This window comes from Salvelinus alpinus, chromosome 8, assembly GCF_045679555.1.
Source record: "Salvelinus alpinus chromosome 8, SLU_Salpinus.1, whole genome shotgun sequence".
Lineage (NCBI taxonomy): Eukaryota > Metazoa > Chordata > Actinopteri > Salmoniformes > Salmonidae > Salvelinus > Salvelinus alpinus.
In genome coordinates, this window is record NC_092093.1 from 58,241,534 (window position 1) to 58,261,565 (window position 20,032).

Genomic DNA, 20,032 nt, shown 5'->3' on the forward strand with positions numbered 1-20,032 from the left:
CAATCAGCATGACAGAGTAATCTCCAGCCTTGTCCTGACATCACTGACATGTCAGCTGGTCCTTTTGTGGCAGGGCTGAAATGCAGTGGAAATGTTTTGGGGGGGATTCAGTTCATTTGCATGGTAGAGGGACTTTGCAATTAATTGCAATTCATCTGATCACTCTTCATAACATTCTGGAGTATATGCAAATTGCCATCATACAAACTGAGGCAGTAGACTTTGTGAAAATTAATATTTGTCATTCTCAAAACTTTTGGCCACGACTGTAAACACCCATGTGGATTTGGCCATTTCAGCCCCGGTCAACTGTAAGTGCCGTTATTGTGAAGTGGAAAAGTCTAGAAGCAACTGGCTCAACCGCGAAGTGGTAGGCCACACAAGCTCACAGAACGGGAACGCCAAGTGCTGAAGCGCTTAGCACGTAAAAATAGTCCGTCCTCGGTTGCAACACTCAATAGAGTTCCAAACTGCCTCTGGAAGTAACATCAGCACAAGAACTGTTCGTCTCGCGCGCACAAGCATCGTCTGGAGTGGTATAAAGCTTGCAGCCATTGGACTCTGGAGCAGTGAAAACGCATTCTCTGGAGTGATGAATCATGCTTCACTATCTGGCAGTCTGACGGACTAATCTGGGGTTGGCAGATGCCAAGAGAACGCTACCTGCCCCAATGCAAACTGTAAAGTTGAGGTAAAATAATTGTCTGGGGCTGTTTTTCATGGTTCGGGCCCCTTAGTTCCAGTGAAGAGATCATAACACTACAGCATACAATGACATCCTAGACAATTCTGTGCTTCCAACTTCGTGCCAACAGTTTGGGGAAGGCCCTTTCCTGTTTCAGCATGACAATGCCCCCGTGCACAGAGAGGTCCATAAAGAAATGGTTTATTGAGATCAGTGTGGAAGAACTTGACTGGCCTGCACAGAGCCCTGGCATCAAACACCTTTGGGATGAATTGGAACACCGACTGTGAGCAGCCCAACCTCACTAATGCTCTTGTAGCATGTTCCAACATCTAGTGGAAAGCCTCCCCAGAAGAGTGGATGCTGTTACAGCAGCAAAGGGGGGAGGCAACTCCATATTAATGCCTATGATTTTGGAATGAGATGTTCATGTAGTGTATAAGATCTAAGCCTGTGTTAACTTCATACCTTATTTTCAGCATTTTTTCCCCCCCATAGGAATGACTGATTGAACCAAAGGCAACTAATTTCTGGTTTTTAGGACTAAAAGCTGGCAAGCTCAATTGGTTAATGAAAATGAGTGGGTTAGTTGTTTCACACTGTACATGCAAACTTTCGTGATCTGGTCCTGGGGGCAGAGGGGTATACTACAAAGCAGGATTAATGAGTTAGCCTGCTAACTTGACACTTTCTAGATTTTTTTTAAATCGATAAGCTTGAAATTGGCATTCATTGGCTCAACAACCAAAAACACAAATTAAACTTATAGCTTCAATGTGTAACAAATTCACATTTGGAGTTATAAAGCTGTCACTCATTGAAAGCAAGTATAAGATACGGTAGAACTGTTCTATATGCACTTTCTACGCTTTAATTTAGTTTTTGCATCTTTCACAATTTGGTTTGTAAACTAGCTTCAAAAACAGCTGCAAATACAATAATTGAAGTTAGCCGGCTAACTAATTGATCCTGCTTTGTAGTAAACCTCAGCTTCAGAATAAAAGATTGATTTATTGGAAGAATGATCAATGGGCAGACTTTAGCGACTGGGGTATTCCAGTCATGTATAGATTGAGGTTGGATGGTTGTGGAGAGCGTAAAGAACGTGGGATTGTGCTGCAACAGGTCCCTGGTTTGATTCAACACACTGTCTAACTAATCATTTTCTAGCTTAAGGACCAGTGGGCGGAGTTTAGAGTGACCAATGGGGCAACCAGTGAGCAGCAATAGAAGGAACATGGTGGAGGGTGTAACAAGGTTTGAATCCCAGTGTCGTTACAGTTTATGCCCTCAGTGTAAATCCAATAAGCAAGGTAAAGGAAAGTCTTCATGTAAATGGCTCAATGATTTTGATGCTTACATTTTTTTTTAAACTTCTGTTAAAACAGTCTGACAAGGGCCGACATACATTCTGATCGCGGGTTATAGGCGTAGACGTTTCAGGCATTTTCCGATTGAGCCGACATATGGAACATTTACTGTAAAATTGCCTTTAAAAGCCACAATGCCTGTGATCCGCAATCCGATTCAATCCCAGCCCGGGCATGGCACCAGTTGTATATAAAACTCCTCTTTGGTGTTAAGAATATCCTGAGCAACATGTGTTCCAGAGCCTCCATCCCTCCCTCCTACACAAACAAAATACAAATGTGTGCCTGCTTTTTATTTAATGTTGCGACAGGTAAAACATGGTATCACAATACATGATCGCTGATCAAAATGGAAAAGTTGCTAGAGATATGTACAGATAGGGTATAACGGTGGGGGTGCGGCGCAGTATTTTATTCTCAGGTTAAATACCACGTTTCAAGTGTGCTGACCTTTTACAATTGGATATCTCTCCGCTTACTTAATTAAAAAACACCGCAAAGGACAGCCATAATATTAATAAAAATACATTTATTTCTCATTGACAACAGGAACCCCTGCCTGCCAGGGGGAGACCCTCTGTCTATGGGTACAACAATGTGCTGCACTAGAGAGTTAAAACAATGGAGGCAGGAGCCCAGGAGGAGAAGACGTGCTACGTCCACAGAAGGCGGCTGATGGTAGACGGCTTTAAGTTTTTTTTTTTTTTATATATATATATATATATATATATATATGCAGCATAGGAGTCATTTATACAGTATCAATAAGAAAAAGCAATTACAGAAACTTTACACCGTTTAAATGTTTTGAGTTAGAGACAGTCGTCCTGCTATGTGGTTCCATAAAGCTTGTGAGATACTGGCTTTTCCGCTAAGTCTCGGGAGGATGAGAGCGATAGAAAGAGAGCGGGAAGGGGAGGAACCGATGGGGGAAAATGGTCCCTATTAGCACCGTTCCCCATGCGTTCCCCCCCCCATTTGTTTTGTTAGTCACTGAATCCACTCCGGACATTCAAGTATTTTCCAGTTTAAGGAAGACACTTAAGGCTTCTGTGGCAAAAAAATATATAAACAAATCAAAGCACTAAATTAATCTGTAGTGTTGATTGGAGTTGTATTGATGCATGGGTCCTCCCCCTGTGCCTGTTTACAAGTGGCAGTAAAAAAAGCTGCCTCAAGCCCTCTGCACCCTAACCTGTGTGTGTTTAGATGGGCGAGGGGTGCTCTGGGCTCAATAGGTGGAGGAGGTGGTGCTCATGGCATCCTCGCTGAGGCGAGTGCTCCCAGGATGCACGCTGGCAAAGTATTTGACGTCCTTGTCCAGGTCCATCTGCAAGGCCACCAGTGTCTGCTCTAGCGCCTCCTGGTGGGAGTTTGCAGAATGCAGGAAGTACTCTGCAGGGACGACAGGAAGAATAGAGGACAGATGTAACCAGGGTTCAACTGCAGTTAAGCTGACGATATATGGAGAACAGCCATACTTTGTCATGTTTCCTTATTGGGGATTAATAATGACATAACTATATATACACATACACCATCCAGACTATTTCACAATGCATAATACTATGCATTTTGTGAGTGCAGTTAAATACGATTCGTTTTTATAATAAAATAAGCAATTATGGCTTAATTTGTTGTTTCCTAGGCCTAACTATGGAATTGGTCAGAGGAGCATGCAGGTGTGCGTGTACGTACCTCTCTCCAGCAGGCTCTGGCGGATGGTCTTGGCCAGCAGCACCCTGACGTTGGCCACGGGGTCGGAGGCCAGCTGTAACAAAGGGGCCAGCAGGTGCTCCGAGAACTGCTCCAACGACACACAGTCATCCTCAATCGCCAGCTGACAGAAAGAGAGAGGGAGGATGGTCAGAGGGGGTGTGTTTCAGAGATGGATTGGGGGAGTGTGTGATTCTGTGTATGCATGCACAAGACCCACACACTTGTGCTTTCTGTTGTGTTTGTGCGTTAACACACTTGACCACTCAGTCATCATGATCTCATTGTCCTCCAACACAATAGACATTGTGGGACAGAGAATGGTGCCACTCATGTTATCAAATAAAACGGTGAGGACAATGTCAAGTGGCCCGTTGAAAGCAGTGTCCTCATAGCTACCATAGCCACTTACTCCACTGTGTAATATGAGGGTGGGGAAACTAAAGGCTCTTCAATTAAAAAACATAATTAAAAATCCTTGGCAGCTGACAATGTTTTGATATTCATATTTAGCCCCAAGACTTCAAATTACACCTCTTGTTAATATTCTTGAATTATTCAGTGTATTCTCAGGCTACAAGATTAACTTAACTAGATCAGAGGCTATACCACTTTGTAGTCTTACCTCTGTACCCTCCCCCCCCCCCCCCTTTCCTTTCAAAAATAGTCTCCATCAGGTGAAATGTATCTGGGTATGTTCATAACTCCTAAATTCTAGCAAAATGTACAAAGACAATTTTGTTCCCTTATTTGACACAATAAGACAGAATCTGGAGCACTGCAACTCTTCTGATGTCATGGATGGGTAGAATATCCCTCTTGAAAATTAACATTTTATCTAGACTATTTTACCCAATCCAAATGATCTCAGTCTTACGTTCCAATAAGATAATCAGAGCCATAAATGGCTGGTTAAGTTCCTTCATATGGAGTAAACACAAGGCAAGACTTCGGATGGCAATACTGCAGCTGCCAGATTCTATTGGAGACTTGGATATTAGGTTATCAGTGGTGTGCCCACTTATGTTATATAATGAGGACTCCTCGATTCTGTTAGAGGGATTCTGAAAAAGTATTGTATTTTTCAGAAGCTTCAAATCTATAAAAGATTACTGCAATAATCCCATTACAGTTAATACACTCAAAGCATGGAGGTCAGTTCAATGTTTTTTAGGAAAGCCCAAACTAACCTCTGCTCTTAACCACCTAGATTTTTTGTACCCAGATTTCTGTCTAACATTTGGCTTAATAAGGGCATAGGCAGACAAAACTTTTTATTTGCTGAAAATATTTAGTCATTTGAGGAGATGGTTGAGCAGGACTTGTTCCGCTTTCTACAAGTAAGACATTTTGAAGAGCACCACCTTGATAAGCAACCCTGATGTGTTTGTCATTGAAAAAACGTGTTTCTCACAAAGGAAAATATCTACATTTATTTTATGATGCTATAAGGCCCTTTTTTTTTTTTATTTTTTTTTTTTTTACTGTTGACACACACAGGGGGGTGGGAGAAATAATTTTCTATTACTATTGACGAGGATGTGTGGGAGGACATTTGGAGATATGCAAAAACAATATCTAGCTGTAATCGTACTAGAGCAATCCAATTAAGAATAAGACACAGATTGCATACAGCCCCTCATCCTCCACCATGTCTAAAATGTAAAACTGATACAGACACCCTAACACATTGGAACGTGACCATAAACAAATTACAAAAAAGGTACTGGACTAATGTTCATGGGGGGGGTGGGGTCGACCTAGAATTGGACCCAATTTCTTTGACGTTAGTTCTCCCTAATAGGCATGTTACTTCAGTGGCAAAGATGAGGCTTTACAACATCCTTACCATCACAGTGAGGAAAAACATCCTCTTACAGTGGATTAATGACAAGGTCCCTTCTATTAAGGATTGGCATAAGATACTATTTGAATGGGTTACATTGGAATATCTGACATGTACATTACATTCTAAAAAGAGATCAGTTCTACTAAGTGTGGGAACCTTATTTGAATTACCTAGAACCTGATTTATCAGCCATTACGCTGCAAGGATTTACTTAGAGTGGTGGTAGATTACTTGTCTCAGGATTACACTGTACATTCCATGTGTTGGACCTAATTCCTTTATTTAAACTGAAATTGTGTTTAATTTCTGTCTGTTAGTTATTCTTATTTTATATATTTGTTACTGTGGCGCATAATGTGGGAGAACTGAAATTCCAATAAAAATAATATTACCCCCCCCAAAAAAATCATGGCTGCCATTACCTTACCCTATGACAAATAAATACAGCCCAACTCATTTTCTAGGATCGTAAACATACACCACTCTAAAGTAGTTCAGACAGAAGACAGTATTTACCTTGTTTATTTGGTTAGGCCTATTGGATGTTTATTTGTGTTGTATAGGTCAGGAGATGACAAGAGAAGAATAACGATGAATAGGCTTGGGCGGTTGTCATACCGACCTTGTGCCATCCCGGGATATTTGGTAATACTTGCACTGAACACAAGGGGCACTATTGTCAAACCCCTTTAATCCAAATGTTAGTAATAGTAATGCTAACAAGTAAAAAGAGAAAAAGAAATGGTCTCAATGGGCTTTACCCTGGTTAAATAAAGAACACATGTCAAATCCCATAGCAAATGCTAGCTAAATGCTAACGAACAAATTGGGAACATTTTATAAAGTCTGACAAACTATTTGTAGGACAGACATCCCAGCGCAAAGTTATACAAGTAACACAAAAATGCTACTCACACTTTGCTGCACATACAAAACAAATATGAGACCGCTAGGCTATTGATCCAGGAGGGGACTCTGCTGTTACCGCAAGAAGCTAAATTAGCAAACCAAATACACAACCGCAGAGCATTTAGCACATTTTAGACAGTTCACTGAATAGTTGCAAGAGATCTAGCTGGCAAACATTTAGTTATGAATTCCAAACTGTAACTAGATCACCTGGTGCGTCCTGCACAACAGTGAGTGACTCACAAGGCTATGCTGGCAGACTCATCGTTGTGTGCTTGTCAGCAAACACCATGTGACTGGGGACTACCAGTAAGCTTCATAATGAAAAAATAATGTGACAGGTGAAATGAATAGCGCAATGTGCTTTATTTCCTAACGTATTACACAAGTTGACTGCAGGTATTTACTTAAAGGTAGCTACAAATAACTTATAAACAAGCAGAAAAATGGTTAACAGTATTGATGGAGTTGAAAAACCATCCCGTGGCTAGTTCCAAATAACCCAGTATACCGCCAAAGCCTAACGATGAACATGACAAAGATGTCCTCACCTGACAGATGAAAGTGAAGGCCTGTCGTCCCGACCACTTGGGGGAGTGGCAGAACTTCTCTACCAGCTCACTGAGGAAGTCTGCCAGCAGCGCCTGGCACGACGCCACCTTCCTGATGATCTCACTCACCTAACAATATACAATAAATATTATGGATTCCTTTTTGTGTGTCAAAATTCTCATCAAATTATGGGTAAATGAAGCCCAGAGAACTTAAAAGATGGGCTCAGTAATATGACATCATACAGATGGGTGACGTCTTGAACGGAATAGTCGTTGTTTCAGAGTGATCGCTAAACTACTACTATGATCTCTTCCCAATCAGGGCATGCCTCAGTGAAATGCTAATATTGGGAAGAGACAATAGCAGCCATCTTTAGCAGACTTGAATAGCGTTGTTGCTGATGTCTGTAAGCAGTACGTCGCCCTGCTGTGTATGTTGCGCAAAACATGAGAAATGTTCTAGATCTGTGGAAATGGTAGGGAGGGAGAAATATTTACCAAGGATGTGGTGGTGTAACATTACAAAATACTACCAGTAGATGTATACACTACCGTTCAAAAGTTTGGGTTCACTTAGAAATGTCATTGTTTAAAGAAAAGCACACGTTGTCCTTAAAAAAAAAAAAACATCAAATTGATCAGAAATACAGTGTAGACATTGTTAATGTTGTAAATTACTATTGTAGCTGGAAACGGCAGATTTTTTTATAGAATTCCTACATAGGCGTACAGAGGCCCATTATCAGCAACCATCACTCCTGTGTTCCAATGGCACGTTGTGTTAGCTAATCCAAGTTTATCATTTAAAAAAGGCTAATTGATCATTAGAAAACCCTTTTGCAATTATGTTAGCACAGCTGAAAACGAAGCACTTTCTTCTGAAACTCGTCAGTCTATTCTTGTTCTGAGAAATGGCTATTCCATGCGAGAAATTGCCAAGAAACTGAAGAATTTCTCACATCGAATAGCCATTTCTCAGAACAAGAATAGACTGATGAGTTAAAGAAAAAAGTGCTTTGTTTCTGGCCATTTTGAGCCTGTAATCAAACCCACAAATGCTGATGCTCCAGATACTCAACTAGTCTAAAAAGAAGGCCAGTTTTATTGCTTCTTTAAATCAGAACAGTTCTGGGGGGGGGGGGGGGGTGGTGTCGCTGGCTGTGACCGTGTGTGTCGCTGGCTGTGACCGTGTCGCTGGCTGTGACGTACCAGTTTGTAGGAGGTCCAGCGTACAGAGGACACTCTGTCCAGACACAGGCTGAAGGCCAGGGGTCGAAGGTAGTCATAAACATCCTGACCACTGTACAGCTCCAGTAACAACACCAGCTGTCTGAGAACACAGAGGAGATACAGATTACCCTGACCCATAGAACATAATGTCACCAAAACAGCCATCTTGGAAAAGCTACTTCTATGTTTAACTCCCTCACCCATACAGTACAGGAATGTCACTACGTCTGGCTACTTCTCTGGCTACTAATGGTGTGTGTGACAACTAAAGTCACAGGGGAAATAAATGGATTACATGAAGTGTGATAACAGGGTAGAACCTACTCTGCCAGCTCTGATCGGAAGCGCCAGTTGCGGCTGTTGTCTGTGACCAGGAACTCCTGGAGCTGGTACAGGTATTTACGCCGGGTGTCCTGGTGCAGAAGCTAGAGAGAGAGGGAGCGAGAAAGAAGTTGATCCCCTGCGACCACACAGAAACGCCACTGCAGCACAGAGAAACACCACTGCAGCACAGAAGACATAGCAGGTGTGCCTGGATCCTATCATCACTATGGGAAATATGTACCATTATGAGCTGCAGTCAACTCATCATGACAACACAATAAAAAGGTAACCCATCCATTCTGATGATCATTTCTATTAGTATTCTTTTAAATATTGATCAAGTATTTTCTTATATTGATGTGAGTGCTAAAGAAAGAGGTGCCGACTGACCTTAAGGAAGTGGTAGAGGTGTTTGAGGACCCCTACCCGTACCTCATCCAGGTCCTTGAGGAAGCCGTTGAAGATGGGCACCAGGTCCGCTGCCGTCAGCTGGTCCCCCAGGATCAGGGCCAGCTCGTGGATGGAGAAGGCCAACGTCCGACGCACCTTCCACTGGAGAAGGGAGAGAGAGAGACATTAGAGCCCAGGAAGACCCAGTGACGTTAGAAGGCGTGTATAAAAGTGGGACAAAGGGAGCTGCCAGGGGGAGACATAGAGGAATCACATGGGGGGGGCGGGCCAACTCCAGTCCTCAGGCTTCCAGCTCACTGATTGGGGGGGGGGGGGGAAATTGAGAGTCTGACCAGAGCCAATAGTGTCAAGCCCTTCAGCTGTCGTGCCTGGGGAAAAATGTCATTCCTTGCAGGCAGGCAAACTTTGGGGTTGACAACTGAATGGTGAGAGGACACAAGTTTGTTTTTGGAGGACTGCTTTTGGAAAGCCAAGGAACCTCACATTGGGCTTTGGAGAATCACAAAATTAATAAAAAAGGTGCTTGAGGAGGACCAGAAAGAAAAGCAAACCTGCTCCATGCTCCAGTCTAGGTCCAGTCTGTCAAAGCACCCTCCCTGACAACAACCAGCTGGCAGGGGAGGAGGAAATAGACCACAGTGAGAGAGCCACACTGCTAGGCTACATACTTACCATGGGGGCACATTCAGGAGGTCGCGACGTTGTGGAACGTGCAGATGCAAACGTCACGATTAAAGCTTACGCTACAAGTGAGCGAGGCATGCCAGTTATACACAATCTAGATCTACCTACACGTTCCACAAAGTTGTGTTCCAGTGAATGTGTTCCATGGTGGGGAGTGTTTAGAGGTTGAAATGGAACGAACGGGGGGGGGGGGGGGGGGGGCAAAAACAACTTCTGAAGAGAAAACCTGTACTTTTCCTCAAAAACATTTACAGTAAAATTGACAGAAGGTGTAAGTGAGATGTAGCCTAGACAGAAGTGGAGCGTAGACACACCTGCATGTCAGAGGCCAGGGTCTCATAGGTGTCCCTGAGGCAGTGCCAGTTCTGTCTGCCCAGGGTCATGGCCACACCAGGCAGGCTGTAGGCACAGTGCTTGGTGATCTCCATGTCCACCGTTTGAGCTCTGGAAGGGTCCGTCATGGACAGGTACTGGTCCAGCAGGGCCTGAGGGATCACGTCCTGATGCTTGGATTTCTTCTCGTCCTCTGGACTGAAGCTGCTATCGCTCAGCTCAGAGTCGTCGCCATAGTTCATCTGCAGGGTGGAGTTTCGCCTCTACACAGACACCAGGATTAATCACAGGTCAAACATGACAACCCTACAGTTAATTTCTCTCAATAGGCGTGACGCCATTCCACCCCCTCACCTCCATGTCTGAATGGTGTCCTATAAGGGGCATCTGGTGCACTCCAAAGGGGTTGTCGTAGTGGTGTCCCCCCTGGCTGTCCCGGGGCTCCAGGAAGGCATCCTCTAGGTGAGAGTCCATGGTTGTGGCTCTCAGAGCAGCTGTCAGGACATCCACTTGTGCTGCAGGAAAGGGGTGGGGGGGACATGGATGAGCAGGCGAGTTCCACATTGCTCTATCACCATGTTCTCTTGTTCAGAAACAATGCCCAAGGGGTAAGCTGTATTATTGCCAAACACAATACAACTTGAGCAACTACCATATTGCTAATACCTAGCCTGTGCTCTATCATATACATGAAGCGTCTAGGAGACCTATTCTTCCTTGTTGCGACACCATTACCTTGAGTGTATAAAACAGCCCATCGAGGCCTGTGTGTGTGTGCACGCGCGTGTCATTTTCAAACAAGCGTTCTTTGTGCCATATGCACAACAGGGAGCCCTTGTCTGGGCTTACAGCCGGCCCCTCTTCACAACAACAGATCACACTCAAAACCATGGAGGAGCCACTGCACTGGCCCTAAGCACCGACACAGGGTTAATCTTAACAGACGAGGAAGAGCAGATTGTAAATCTGTCACGGCTAAGCAGAGTCAGTCATTGTGCTTCAGTGCATCTGGGGCCTGTTCAGGAGGACAGCGTTACGGAACATTCTGACAGAACTGATGATTGTCCGTCAGCTCTATGGATTCCATTTCCATCTGCAACAATGAGCGGTTTGTCAAACCAACGCAGGTCTGGCATGATGACACCGGTGATAACATTTACATGCACAGTAATAATTCCATACTAAACTGACTATGGCAGTAGTCATGTACACACCTTACTCTGCTCATTTAAAAAATAAAAATATCGGCGTAAGGTCTAATTATTAGGACATCTAAACACCTTAAAAAATATATATAGATTTTTTTTAATAAAGAACAAATACAAAAAAGATCAAACCAAAAAACAAATTGCCGTTCCAGCTGTGTATTTCAACTGCGCCGACACCAGCCTTCCTCTTCGGCGCCAGTGAAGTGCGATCAGAACATATGAGTCTAAGAAGTAGTTCACATTCAATCTTTATATGTCCCAACCCAAAAATAACATGGTCGCTGTGGTGGAATGTTTATTTAGACTGGTGATTTTCTGCATTTATCAGAGTGACATCAGGTAGCCTGATTTCAGATTGTTCTTCTTACAAAGCCTGTAAACATTTTAAATCAAACTATTATATTAATCTGACTACCTACAATAAATCGCATTATTGTGTCCATGTAACCGTACTCAGTGACAGATCATTAAATTCATGTGACCCATTTTAGAAACAAACAGTACTGGAACACAGTGTTCCGTAGTATAGGTCTAACCCAGGGTAACTCCAGTCCTCAGGGGTCTGATTAGTGTCACAGAAAACACACCTGACTCCAATAATCAACTACTCAGTTTGGAATGCAATTAGTTTAAATCAGCTGTGTTTGCTAGGGATGGCAGGGCAGTGTTACAGCACTCTGGCCCCTGAGGACTGGAGTTGCCCATCCCTGGCCTACACTACCGGAGTTTATTACATGCTGCACATGGGATTGCATCTATAGGCAGACGAGGAGGCTCGCACATAAAACGAAGATTGAAGGAAAAATGGCTTAGTTTGAATTTTCTTTCTAGTGCTTTCTGGGATCCTCTGACAATGCCTCTTCCTTTCCTTGTGCCATTTGTAACATTACAGGCCACACACACACACACCTCTCCCGGTTTTCTATTTTCCCCCTCCCAAGTCGGCCCAAAAATGACTTCCAGTTTGTATTGTGTGAAATGGCCAGGTGCCAGCAGGCTGCTAGCCTCACATGCGACATTAAGGGTTTCAATTCCACCAAAAACACAGTGGACTGGACTCAAAGGCCAGCCTCTCACACCATTGGCCTATAGGGTTAGGCTCTGAGCACTACCTGTGAAAGAGCTTCTTCTGTCCAATCACAGCAGAGGAATGTTAATTGTCAACAACAACGTATTGAATTTCACTGCTTGCTCTGGTTAAGGATTAGTCTATTTATAACCCGAGGGAATTCACCCTCCATGACAACTTCTCTTACAATATAATTACATTCAGCCTACACACTGAGCCACTGTCCCTATATGAATAGACGCACAACCATGAATTGCAACAGTTACCAAAATAACCACCTCTGATTAAGTTACATGTCTACATATGGTATTGAAGTAAGCAGCTTCTCGTGATCTCAGCAGTAGAGTGTAGACCTCTGACAGTGAGGTCAAGCTACAGCTTTACACACAGAGCACAGCTCACCTTTCACGTCGGGGTCATCAATATGAGGCTCCAGGTTTTCGATCAGCTCTTCCAGCTGTTTCCTATCCAGGACTGGGGCCGAGGCTTTAGCCTTGCCCTTACTGGAGGAGACATAGCTGGGGGGCTCCTCCTGGACACTCTCCCCCTGCTGGAGCAGCTCCATGTCCAGGCCCATCTCAGTGATGGGCAACCTCCAGAAGTGGAAGGAGTTGTAGAGCTCCTGCTCGGGGATATTGTCCTGAGGACTGACGTAGGGGGACTCCTCCTCTGCTGGCTCAGGGAGGGAGAAGGACGAGGGCGCCAATATGTCTGCTGGTGAGTCGTCCTTCTCGTTGGAGGTTGTGCGTTTCTCGTGTCGCTGCGGCTCGTTCTTAGTGCTCTCAGTAGCCACTGAAGGTGCTTCCTCCTCTTTCTGAGCCCCTGTTGTACTGGAAGAGTCTCCCTCCTCCTCCGAGTGTTCCGGGGCGAGCGAGGAAGCCTCCTTCCCACAGAGGCACTCGTGACCGTCCAGGGCATCCGCCAAAGCCTCTGCCGTCTGCTCCCCACCCCCCTGCTCTGCCACGTCCATTCCTCCTATCTCCTCCTCTGTCCGGCAAAATCCCCCATCCTCCCCCTCGCTGTGGTCCCCCTGGACATTGTTGGAAATGCAGTCCTGTTGTAGACAACCCTCTACGTGGTTGCCATTTGTGCATACAGGAGAGTCATCCCCCCGCCTCTGATAGTCAGTGTTAGCGCTGCAGGAAGGGTCTGTAGTGTCCAGGTTCAGTGGTTTCTCTTCAATACTGGGGGAGAGAGAGAGGAAGCATGTTACAAACAAGCAGTACAATACAAGCTTGGTGGATTTCCTTCACTGAGAGAAGACCATTCAAATCTAAATTCCCTTTTAGATGCCCAAAATGGCTGCACCTGTTCTGTGAGTGGACACAGTTGCACTCGCCCTCCTCCCCCTCTCTGAAGTACTGGCCCACACTGTTGGGGCTGGCGAACGTGGAGATGAACTGGCCCAGCGACTGGAAGGCAGCCTGACGCACCTGACACACAAAGAAAGAGAGACAGAGGTCAAGAAACAAAAGAGTATTACATGTCAATGACTCTACAGTCATTTAGCAGACACTCTTGTAAAGAGAAGTAGCCAAGTTGTGCATTCAAATAAGGAAGTTGGCCTGTCAGACATCCTGGTAAAATATGTCATGTGAATGTTCCCCGAAGTGGGCTAACTACTACCCACAGGCCCTGCAGTAAAAAATAAAATATGTATTTACTCTAAAAAGTTAGTTTAATTTTACATTTTGCAGACGCTCTTATCCAGAGCGACTTATAGTAGTGAGTGCATACATTTTCATTTTTGTTCTTACTGGTCCGCCATGGGAATCGAACCCACAACCTTGGCGTTGCAAGTGCCATACTCTACCAACTGAGATACAGTGGACAAGTTAGTTCCCTTAACAGCAAAATACCTAGAGGATTAAGAGTAGAACTCTGGCCTCAGGAGGTCAATGTTTAATGCCTATGCTAAAGTATTTAGTTCCCATTCAGGATGTGGGTTGACACATTTCTGCTCGGTGCTCACCCATCGGGAGGGGTCGCTGATGAGGCTGATGAAGAGCGACGATAGCTTGGTCCTGCGCACTTCCTGCGAGGTGGACGAGGAAACAGTCATGAAGCACTCAGCACAGGCCTTCCTCACCCCCCACACGTTGTCCGAGCAGAGCTGGAAAAAGCGGGGCAGCTGGACAGGAAAGGAGAGAGGTGGGAAAGAGAGCCAGATGAAAAGTAAAACAGTGTTTCAGTTAGTCAGAGCTTAGAATGCCCTTTCATCGTCACACAAGGCCGAGCTACTGAGTGGAGTCAGAGAGCGTGAGCGCATCAATGTTTCACCCGGTACAATCTCAATATCACAACACAGAGAACAATATACTGAGAATTCAGAAAAAGAGGTGGAAAAGCGGCAGTTGGGAACGGCATGTGCAACAGAAACTTCTGGCTTTTAGATGACTCATTTAAGTAAACCCTGGTGTGTCACTGGAAGCAAACAAAGTTAAAGTCAGTTGGCTGAGAAAGAATGAAACCAAAAGTTAACACGTACCAGGAGTTCCTCTGTCGCCTCTCCTCCAACAACACTGCAAATGTCGCCAAAGTTTGCAGCGCAAACCTGCCACAAACACACAAAAATGACCTCATCTAAAACAATGACTCCAACCCCAAGCAGATTTAACAATATGTTAAACAAAAAAGCTGAAAAGACAAATACTACATGTGAGAAAGTCTGCTTGAGTGTATAGACACTGCCTGGGTGTGATCTAATGCAGGGTCGTTTCCATTAAGGCACAACAGAAGACGTTTAAAAATGTTAACGGGAAGAAGAAAAAAAAATATGCCAAGTCCAGCTAGTCCCTCCTATTTCAGTCCGTTTTCGTTTGTTTGGTGCCTTATGAACACAACCCTAGTATAGTCCCTACTGACCTTGCGCACGTGGAACATCCTGCAGTCGCAGCACATCTCACAGAAGCGGGGAAGGAAGAGGCGCTCGGTGATGTCCTTGCCCACCATGGGAGCCATCTTACAGATGATCTACAGACACAAAAACAGAACGTCAAAATACACCGTCCGTCAGGATCCTTCTCACACAGCATGGTGGTTTGAACTAAAATGTCACAACACTACCTGCGTTCTACAGACAACTTTGAAATACCCTTGGCTTGCACTATCCGCAGAAGGGCAAACATTCATTTGAATGCTGGCTGCAGCCTGCTTCTGGAAATCACAGCTATGGTAAATAAAACAAAGGGGTCAACCTTATTCTACTTTTTGCATTTGATATGACCATATCTAAAACGTGGCACAGTAGCTGTCTGATAATGTCATAATGTTGTGTGGGTCATGTTCCCTGACCACCGTCTCCACACTACTGCACCTTCTATTCCCATATGTATTACACCACTTTTGACCAACAAAGCTACTTAGTAGTGCACTATATAGGGAATAGTGTGCCATTTCAGGCATCTCTTTGGTCACATGACTCACGGCCATGGCTTCCGTCTTGACGTCGTCGTTGCTGTCGGGGGCGGTCAGGTCCACCAGAACGGGGCACACCAGGGTCTCAATGTCCCCCCTCTCAATCAGCTCCTGCTCCAGCAGCACCAGCAGGGCCGCCTGGCTGGTCTTTCTGACCTGGCGAGATATCACAATCGTTATACAGAAGCTATTAATAACAGTTAGCATAACATCTATGAGCTTAATTTATTGTCGCTGAATAGATGTTTATTTAACATGTGCCAATGGCTAGAGAGAGCGAGTGAGAGGCAATTCAAAAAACAGAACAAAGTATGTTGAACAATACAAAAAGAGGAGAATGTAATGTATTCTTATCACACGCCTCCCTTACCTGGTTGTTCTGGTCAGCCAGGTATCTCACCACGATCGGTAGCAAGTACTTAGAGAAGGCAAACGGAATGGAAGGTCTGTTCTCCTGACAGAAAATGGCGATGTGAGGAACTTGCTCCATTAGTTCTGCTCTTACAGAGGGCTCTGAAAAGAGAAAGGTAAGACATTTTAAAAACACTTAAGAGGTATTTTAAGGACAGTAGAAAAGGGGGTCAATAAAGCCTGAAGATCAAATGTCTTCCATGTCAAAAGGGGTCTGGTTTCATCATCGTCAGCAGCACAAGTGTTCAACAATGACTGACACCTGGCTGGATGCCCTGGGACCAGAGGAGGATATCATTTGTCCAGAGAAATTATCTGCAGAAACACAGTTAGATTGTCTTAACTTCAGGTGTGAATTTAGTTAAACCTATATTTTAAAGACGCACTAATAAATAGCTGTGAGAAGGATGCTGATGGACTGTGCATTTTAACTCTCCGCTTTACCAGGCGGGGCCAGAATGTCCCCGAAGCACACCCAGCCTATGTAATGCTAAGGGAAAACAGTTTTTTTTATTTTGATGTAGTTGTTTAAAATACATGCCCACTGACTGACTAAGATCCTCTCTGGTCAGTTTACTCCAGGGTTAAGGGAACTGGTTGCTGCTCTAATGTATGCCTGCACCATTATGCAGGGCTCCTGCATTACGCTGAAAGACATGCCCTGCACTTACAAGGACACTGCTAGGCCACTACATTCAGAGAACTACAGAGACCTGAACATTGCACATTGCAAATGTAGTTGGGATAACTTATTATTAGTTATCCCAACTAATAAATGCCCAAATCCCAATCTATTTTCTAATCCCTGCTGGATATGTATAAGCAGTGGTGCACCTTCCTCTACATCTCTTAAAGGTATCCGCACGCTTCCCAGCCGAAACAGTTCAGTTTGTGTATATTTTATGACATTTTGTGAAGTTTTTGTTCATTTTGGACATCTTTTGGGGGCTGTTCGGGTACACGTTTTTTTAATGGAAGCAAGTCAAAGTTCGGAGCCGAAGTCTACGCCCCTGTAAAATTGTGTGACTAAGAGCTCTTCGGCAAGAACTTCAAAATGAATTACAGATTTCTTGAGTTGTCTTAAATTAATTCAGACTATTTTGAGGAAGTGTATACTGGCTACGGCGTCTCAAAATGGACAAACATCACTATTGCCGATTTTCTTGTTTTTCCCAAGTTAAGGTATTTAAAGGGAGTATGCGAGCACACTCGTTCGGTGCCAGCTGAACCGAAGCATGCTGACACCTTTAGCCTACCTACACTTTACAGGGCCAAGGGAGCAACTGGGACCAGCTGTAAAACTCAGACAGACTGCATTTCACCTGTGTGAAATGGCATCTAGGTGCAGTTAACTACACCGCTCCATCAAAACACTCATGGGTCTCTCTCCTCTGCACTAGTGGCCAGCCAAGAGAACAGACAGACTACTTTCATGACAGAAATAAGGGCATGTCCAGAGCATGCAGACACACACAGCCAGTTCATATACACGACAGACAGTTTTCACTAGTCAGTCGTTAAATATGAAACAAACGTCTCTTATAAACCGATGGGGTCTTACCCGAGTCATCAGCAAGTCGACCCACTCTCTCCAAGACGCCGATACAGTCCCTCTCATCCTCACTCACTGCTTTTAGTGTGTCCAACAAACTTCGTGCCACCATTTGTCTGGAAGTCATAACAAAATTTGATATGAATAAATATTCTCCATAATAAAAATTAAAAAAGGTCTTCAAAATTGTGAGTTTAAATAACATTGCGTTGGACATTTACCTGTTAAAAATATTTTCACTAGCGACGTATTTATCCAATCTTCCAAGAGGAGTCAGCATCTCATCTTGCGATACAAAATCCAAGGCTGAAGGTATAATAATGACGTCAGACTCTGAGCTGTAGTCATCCACACCAACTATTAGAGACATTGGGAATATTGTGCATGAGAGGCACCCACCACCACGTACCCAGTCAGGCCGGTGAGGGACAGTGATGAGGTGACATGCAGTAGTGGCAGAAGCTTGGCACCAATGCTAAATCTATTAGCATATCAACAGTGGTTAGGAGAATGCAGTCCAAGGGGGGGAAAAAAAGTTCAAAAGTGAAAATGACAGATTTGGTGAAAGAAACATATGAAGTCCTTGAAATACAGTGAATACACATAGCATACAAGCAGGTGTGGATCTATAGGATGATGGTAGTGATCTGTAGGTGGACTTGTTGCATGACTGTTCTCGCAATGGTATGGGTATGTTGCAAAATGCACTACTGACACAAAGCAATCTATCATATTGCAACATAAATACCTAGCTTGTACAGTGTATGGTAACTGCACATCCCAGTTATTGCACAATAGCCAGACTAGGTGCATTAACTTCCCACTTTCGCTACAATTTATCAGTCACCAAATTGTCTAATATGCATACTGGATAGTAATAAAAAAAATAGATAGCTGGCTAGTTGTTATATCATACTAATTTAGTTTGGCTGCAAAGACTAGCAAGCCAAATAGTCCACTTCAGGAAGTTTCAGGCTATAGTCGTAGGGCCCTGACTGGGTTGCATATCTGATGTAACAGAAACCAGTAACCTCCCTCCGCTATGGGTGGTAGCTAGCTAGCTGACCTAGCTAGGTTAACAATCCTGCATGCAAGCTTGATGTATTATGTTGATAACCTAGCTAGCGAAGGAAGCGAGACGATCGTAATGCAGTGAATCGAATCGCTGGTTACTCTGCATAGCTAGCTAGCTGCTTGGCTATATGAGAGGCTAGCTCGCCAATTCGCTTGCTAGCTAGCTGGCTAGTTTATCGCCAAATTTGCGCAAGCGCGTGAGTGTTAGCTTTTACGAAACTACTTTTGAGAGCATTTAAAATGTGGGATGTGAATATAACTCACTACACATCGAAGAAGTTAAGTTGCAAAGAAAGGGGACAGTCCAACTCGTCTACCCAAGGCCCACACAGACCCGTGCACTCCAGAGAGCCGACAAGGCAATCATCGCATCCATTGCAAGGCTAGCTAGCAATTTCCAACACTGAAAACACAGGGACAAACTTACATCCGTCCAACTCCTCCTGGGAATCCTCTTGGAGTAAAGATATATCTGTTAAAAACAACCAAAAACTCAATCAAAAGATACTCAATCGATAACTAAATTGTTCTGCTGTACAGTTTCACTCGAAACTGTTAAAATTTGGGACGGAATTGTGCATTTTCCCGATGCTAGTGTAAATAGACTACGTACCCGCCATCTTGTCCTGGTCCTACATTTAAAGTGATCTGTGCAGATGAGGTACACAACTGGAGACGGAGAATACAGGAACTGCCGTTAGAAATTAACGAGCGGTCCGGATAGTATAAAATCGGTGAAGAAATCACCACCCCACCTAGAGGCGTTACGGTTGATAGTAAAGTACAACGCCCAATGATTTTTATATTAATTATACTGAACAAAAATATAAACGCAACATGTAAAGTGTTGGTCCCATGTTTCATGAGCTGAAATAAAAGATCACAGACATTTTCCATAAGCACAAAAATATTATTTCTCTCAAATTTTGAGCACAAATTTGCTTACATCTCTGTGAGAATTTCTCCTTTGTCAAGATAATCCATAGACCTGACTGGTGTGGCATATCAAGAAGCTGATTAAACAGTATAATAAATACACGGGTGCACCTTGTGCTGGGGACAGTTAAAGTCCACTCTGAAATGTGTAGTTTTGTCACACAACACATTGCCACAGATGTCTCAAGTTTTGCTGGAGCACCCAATTGGCATGCTGACTGCAGGAATGTCTACCAGAGCTGTTGCCAAACAATCTAATGTCAAATGCTCTACCATAAGCCCCCTCCAACGTTGTTTTGA

General features: G+C 44.0%; 1 protein-coding gene across 3 annotated transcripts; it reads right to left on the minus strand.

Moving 5' to 3' along the window:
• Positions 1–2,333: 2,333 nt before the first annotated feature.
• LOC139583348 (serine/threonine-protein phosphatase 4 regulatory subunit 1-like) lies at positions 2,334–19,544 on the minus strand. Of its 3 annotated transcripts, XM_071414316.1 has the most exons (20): positions 19,410–19,508; positions 19,224–19,268; positions 18,132–18,203; positions 17,944–18,028; positions 17,732–17,838; positions 16,130–16,272; positions 15,769–15,915; positions 15,208–15,315; positions 14,831–14,896; positions 14,315–14,473; positions 13,651–13,775; positions 12,745–13,526; positions 10,420–10,580; positions 10,047–10,328; positions 9,028–9,189; positions 8,638–8,738; positions 8,293–8,413; positions 7,081–7,209; positions 3,754–3,895; positions 2,334–3,450 (listed from the first exon to the last, which is right to left on the minus strand). In XM_071414316.1, the coding sequence occupies exons 4-20, from the start codon at positions 18,000–18,002 to the stop codon at positions 3,287–3,289; spliced, it is 2,958 nt and encodes a 985-aa protein (XP_071270417.1). In that variant the 5' UTR covers positions 18,003–18,028; positions 18,132–18,203; positions 19,224–19,268; positions 19,410–19,508; the 3' UTR covers positions 2,334–3,286. The 3 variants fall into 3 exon arrangements, with proteins under 3 accessions (XP_071270417.1, XP_071270416.1, XP_071270415.1); XM_071414315.1 differs by lacking the exon at positions 18,132–18,203 and having other exon boundaries at positions 19,410–19,544; XM_071414314.1 differs by lacking the exon at positions 18,132–18,203 and having other exon boundaries at positions 17,944–18,079; positions 19,410–19,544.
• Positions 19,545–20,032: the final 488 nt, after the last annotated feature.

Bases quoted from the DNA above. Each gene is read 5' to 3' on its own strand.
- LOC139583348 (XM_071414314.1), bottom strand. The intron at 9,190-10,046 runs GTGTGTCTACGC...TCCCTTCTCCAG, and splicing joins CCCTGGCCTCTGACATGCAG to TGGAAGGTGCGTCGGACGTT. The intron at 3,451-3,753 runs GTACGTACACGC...TCGTCCCTGCAG, and splicing joins CCAGAGCCTGCTGGAGAGAG to AGTACTTCCTGCATTCTGCA.